The following is a 5,489-nucleotide window of genomic DNA, read 5'->3' on the forward strand; positions in this document are numbered from 1 at the left end:
GTCGGTAATCAATTTGGACTGGGCAAATCTACTGTGGGGGCTGCTGTGATGCAAGTAGCCAACGCAATCATTGAGCTGCTGCTATCAAAGGTAGTGACTCTGGGAAATGTGCAGGTCACAATAGATGGCTTTGCTGCAATGGGATTCCCTAACTGTGGTGGGGCTATAGATGGAACGCATATCCCTATCTTGGGACCGGACCACCAGGGCAGCCAGTACATAAACCACAAGGGGTACTTTTCAATGGTGCTGCAAGCACTAGTGGATCACAAGGGACGTTTCACCAACATCAACGTGGGATGGCTGGGAAAGGTTCATGACGCTCGCGTCTTCAGGAACTCTGGTCTGTTTAAATGGCTGCAGGAAGGGATTTACTTCCCAGACCAGCTTAATGCCCTGGCTCATGAAGCCGTACACAGGCACCCTGGACAGTAGTAAGGAAATGTTCAACTATAAGCTGAGCAAGTGCAGAATGGTGGTAGAGTGTGCATTTGGACGTTTAAAGGGTTGCTGGCGCAATTTACTGACTCGCTCAGACCTCAGCAAAACCAATATTCCCATTGTTATTGCTGCTTTCTGTGTGCTCCACAATCTCTGTGAGAGTAGGGGGGAGACATTTATGGCGGGGTGGGAGGTTGAGGCAAATCGCCTGGACACTGAATCCAAGCAGCCAGATACCAGGATGGTTCGAAGAGCACAGCAGGAAGCGCTGTGCATCAGAGAAGCTTGGAAAACCAGTTTCATGACTGGCCAGGGTACTGTGTGACACTTCTGTTTGTTTCTCCTTAATGAAAACCCGCCCCCTTGGTTGACTCTAAATTCTCTGTAAGCCACTCGCCCTCCCCCCTTCGATCACAGCTTGCTTGGAAAGGAAATAAAGTCACTATCATTTAAAAACCATGTATTTTTTATTAATTGATTATAAAAATAGGGAGATAACTCACAAGGTAGCCCAGGTGGGGTGTGGGAGGAGGGTAGGAGGGAAGGAAAAGGCCACTTCAATACTTGTTGAATGACAGCCTTCTGTTGCTTGGGCTGTCCACTGGGGTGGAGTGGTTGGGTGCCTGGAGCCTCCCCTCCCGCGTTCTTGGGTGTCTGGGTGAGGAGGCTATGGAACTTGGGGAGGAGGGAGGGTGGTTAAACAGGGGCTGCAGCAGCAATCTGTGATCCTGCTGCCGTTCATGAACCTCCACCAGACGCCGGAGCATGTCCGTTTGATCCCGCAGTAGCCCCAGCGTTGCCTCATGCCTCCTCTGATCTTCCTGCCGCCACCGCTCCTCACGTTCATTGGCCACTTTCCTGTACTCTGCTATTGTGTCCTTCCACACATTCTGCTGAGCTTTGTCAGAGCCAGACGACTGCATGAGCTCAGAGAACATTTCATCGCACGTGCGTTTTTTTCGCTGCCTTATCTGAGATAGCCTTTGGGACGGAGGAGGGAGGCTTGAAACATTTGCAGCTGCTGGAGGAAAAAAAGGGAGTGAAGTATTTTAAAAGATATATTTTACAGCACAATGGCTATACTCTTTCACAGTGAACAACACTACTCACATTACGTAGCACATGTGATTTTGGTACAAGGTCGCATTTTGCATCTTATATTGAGTGTCTGTGGCTTTGGTGTTACAGATCACACACGCAGGGCCGGGCAACAGAATTTGGCTTGCAGGCGGCCATGATAAGCCTTAGTCTTTTGGCTTCTGCAACCTTCATGACAGCAGCGCCCTCCTCTCCCATACCAAGCAAAGCACGTTGAGTTGGCCATTTAGTGCTGTGGTTTTCCTGTTTCCGGGATGATTGTTTACTACTTACCCCACCGCATGGCTGGTATCGGGGAAGATCCCTGCTAGCCAAACGCGAACAGCTCAGTGCCAATGCCCCCAACCCCACACCGCATGGCTAACTGCGGGGAGGATTTCTTTTCAGCCACAGGCAAACAGCCCAGTAGGAACGGCCACCTCTGAATGTCCCCTTAATTAAATTCCCCTATTTCAACCAGGTTACCAAGAACAATATCACTTTCCTGAGGATAACACAGAGAGATAAAGAATGGATGTTGCTTGAATGCCAGCAAACACCAGGACCATACGCTGCCAGGCTTTGTCATGCAATGATACCAGATTACTTGCTACTAGCATGGCGTGGTAAAGTGTCCTACCATGGAGGACGGAATAAGGCTGCTCTTCACAGAAACCTTCTGCAAAGGCTTTTAGAGTACCCCCAGGAGAGCTTCATGGAGATGTCCCTGGAGGATTTCTGCTCCATCCCCAGACCCATTAACAGACTTTTCCAGTAGCTGTACTGGCCACAAATGCATCCCAAGTCCGCAGGACTACTTAATCATTAAAAAACGCTTGCTTTTATAACATGTATTATATTTTAAAAGGAACGCTCACCAGAGGTCCCTCCTCTGGCTTCTTTGGGTTGGGAGGGTATTTCAGTCAGGGTGATAAAAAGATACTGGCTGTCAGGGAGAACAGTGTGCTGTGTGCTCTCCTCAAGCTCATCCTCCTCCTCTTCCTCATCTTCCCCGTCCACAAAATCCTCAGGCATGGTGGAGAGTACCCCATCATCGGAGTCCAGGGACAGGGGTGGGGTAGTGGTGGCGGAATTGCATGCAGCTCAGCGTAGAAGGGGCATGTCTGGGGCTCTGTCCCAGAGCGTCTGTTTGATTCTTTGGTTTTCTGGTACTCTTCTCTGAGCTCCTTAACTTTCATGCGACACTGTGTTGCATCCCTGATGTAGCCTCTGTCCCTCATGGCCTCGGAGATTTTTTGAAATGTTTTGGCATTTTGTCTTTTGGAACGTAGTTCTGATAGCATGGATTCCTCTCCCCATACAGTGATCAGATCCAGTACCTCCCATTCCAGCTGGAGCTCTTTTTCAACTCTGGGACTGCATGGTCACCTGTGCTGATGAGCTCGCCTGGCCAAACAGGAAATGAGATTCAAAAGTTCCCAGGGCTTTTCCTGTACACCTGGCCAGTGATCCGAGTTCAGAGTGCTGTCCAGAGCAGTCACAATGGTGCACGGTGGGATAGCTCCCGGAGGCCAATACCTTCAAATTGCATCCACACTAACCCTAATTCGAAATGGCGATGTCGATTTCAGCGCTAATTCCCTCGTTGGGGAGGAGTACAGAAATCGGTTTTAAGAGCCCTTTATGTCAAAAAAAATGGTTTTGTTGTGTGGACAGGTGCAGGGTTAATTTGATTTAATGCTGCTAAATCCGACAAACTCGTAGTGTAGACCAGGCCTTAGAGCTGGGGATTGGGTCCTATTTGGGCTCTGTCATTGGTCTTCTGTGAAACTTTGGCCACTTACTCAACCTTTCCATGCCTTGGTTTATTCATCTATAAAACAGATATTTATAAATAGGGAAGAGATTAAGCTTCATTGTTTGTATCTAGGATTTCAAACATACCAAAGTGTTAGGAGGCTGGATCTGGGCGTTTGATTCAGCTCATTATAGGACTAGGGTACTTCTATGAAAGTCTGAACCCGATCTGTGTTCAGATTTCAAACAACCACCAATTTTCGTAGATATTCAAATTCGGTATTTTCATTGTAGCCCGTCTCTATTTATAAGTAAATAATATATAAATACCTTACAAGGGCAATCTGATTATTTTAATGAATTGTTTGTAATATGCTTAGAGATTCTTAGATGAAAGAAGTGAAAAGTGTTGTTTGAATATATTCTCTTATAATTCAGTGCAACTCACATCAGACCAGGGAGGTAAGGACTGGAAGCTGGCTATTTTAAATGATTGATTTCACTGTACAAACATCAATACAGCAAGTGCACAGGAAGCATGGGCATTCACAGTTGTAACTAAGTTCAGCTAGTGAAAAATAAAAAGCATGAGTTCCCGTGCATTAAGAAAAGCCATATATTTGTTATGCAGATCAACATAATGCACCCAAAAAAGCCAACACGGAGGGGAAAAAAACCACTGGGTCCTGTTTCTCTTCTGCCTTGCCCTACATTTAGTCATTTACCCATGTCTGAAATGGCCACAGAACGCTGCCATTCTGATCTGGTGGCATTTTACATTCACTTGGCAAAAGTACAGGAGACTAGAGATGATGTGAGGTCATGGAGAACCCAGCTTTAGATAAATATAAGCCTGTGCAATCAAAAAATGCACTCATACTTGCCTGCTAGGCATCAGCACTTAGCAAGGACTCCAAGATTCACATGTGCTGCCCAATTTCCATGCAGGCTCTCTAGCATACTTTTAATGTCAGTACTGCTTTAAATACCATACACCAACTAGATACATGACTCTCGGCAGCTCTATAAGCTAATAGATCATAAAAGCACAACATGGCTTTTAGCATGTGCATCAGGAAGGCTTTCACAACAGCACAGTTACAGCTACTAGCTATTGTCCCTGTTACCATTCTCTCTCTTTTTTTAAGCCCCTACACACTGTTGTTGCCTTATGGTGATTATTTTTGCTACCAGAAGAGCCCTTTGCATATTAGCAGCCATTAATCCCATTGCATCAGCTGGTTTAATTGGGCTAGGCTGCTCTGATTCCAAACCTGTTTCTTTTTCCCTACCCCCCACCCCCCGTGATGTTTAAGGGATGTACCAAATCTATAGTGTTTCTACATTTGAATGGAGCACATAAAAGCTACTTGATCAGGTTTGATTAATTGGGGACACTTATGATTTAGAGGTAAGGAAAAGGCCTAATCAGGGATATAGAAGGGAGCAGGGGGAAGAGGGCCCTTTTTTTATGAAAATGTGGACCTCCCCACAGTAATTCCCCTTCAGCTGTTGCCTCACAGATGGACCTTTTAATTGAATTTTCTTACAGGCCTGAGGGAGGGAGTTCATTTCAGGTCAGGTGAGGCAAATGAAGTGAATCTAATGGCTGTCGTTTCTTTTCACTGGAAGCACAGAGAAGTGTGGTTTTGTTTTCTTCTCTTTCAGCTTTGCTAAAAAGTTTCAATTGAAAACTGAAACACACAGGGCAGCTTCCAAGAGTTTGTTGTCTTCATTTCAGCACAGGTGGCAGTGAGCAGCAAAGGGAGAGGTTTAAATCAGTTTGTACCCTGTTTTGCTTTTGCTCCCGCAGTAGGAAGATTGCAGCGTGTGTATGTTCACAAACACCATGTGCAATTCTACTGCTACTTTATGTAAGTGGATGTAGGTGGAGCAGGGGTCTAGGAAACCTTTTCTTATAAGTCTACAAACCTGTGCATCTTGGATTACTGAGTTATGCATCCCCGTAGTAATCTAGTTGTTATTTTTACAGCCTGATAGGTATGCATGGCATTTTACAGGTACAGAGACAAGTCTTTGTCCTAAGAAGCGTACAAGCTAAGGTCTACATCTAAACCAGGAAAACAGAAGGGGACCTAGGCTGGCCCAACACCATATACCAGGGTTTTAAATATGATTTGCCCTGTCTAGACTAGAAACAAAGTCAGATTTAAAATGTGTCTGTTAGGCCCAGGTATATACTATGAACAGTT

At 45.8% G+C, this 5,489-nt stretch overlaps 1 protein-coding gene across 1 annotated transcript; it reads right to left on the bottom strand.

Moving 5' to 3' along the window:
• Positions 1 to 945: 945 nt before the first annotated feature.
• LOC144260473 (uncharacterized) lies at positions 946 to 2,930 on the bottom strand. Its single transcript, XM_077809105.1, has 2 exons — positions 2,397 to 2,930; positions 946 to 1,459 (listed from the first exon to the last, which is right to left on the bottom strand). Exons 1-2 carry the CDS (start codon positions 2,551 to 2,553, stop codon positions 999 to 1,001), a joined length of 618 nt encoding a protein of 205 aa, XP_077665231.1. The 5' UTR covers positions 2,554 to 2,930; the 3' UTR covers positions 946 to 998.
• Positions 2,931 to 5,489: the final 2,559 nt, after the last annotated feature.

This window comes from Eretmochelys imbricata, chromosome 2, assembly GCF_965152235.1.
Source record: "Eretmochelys imbricata isolate rEreImb1 chromosome 2, rEreImb1.hap1, whole genome shotgun sequence".
NCBI classification, from domain to species: Eukaryota; Metazoa; Chordata; order Testudines; family Cheloniidae; genus Eretmochelys; species Eretmochelys imbricata.

Excerpts from the sequence above, each read along its gene's own strand:
- LOC144260473 (XM_077809105.1), bottom strand. The coding sequence starts at position 2,553 with ATGCCTGAGGATTTTGTGGACGGGGAAGATGAGGAAGAGGAGGAGGAT. Across the intron at positions 1,460-2,396 it reads AGCCAGAGGAGGGACCTCTG|CTGCAAATGTTTCAAGCCTC; the intron begins GTGAGCGTTCCT and ends TTCCTCCAGCAG.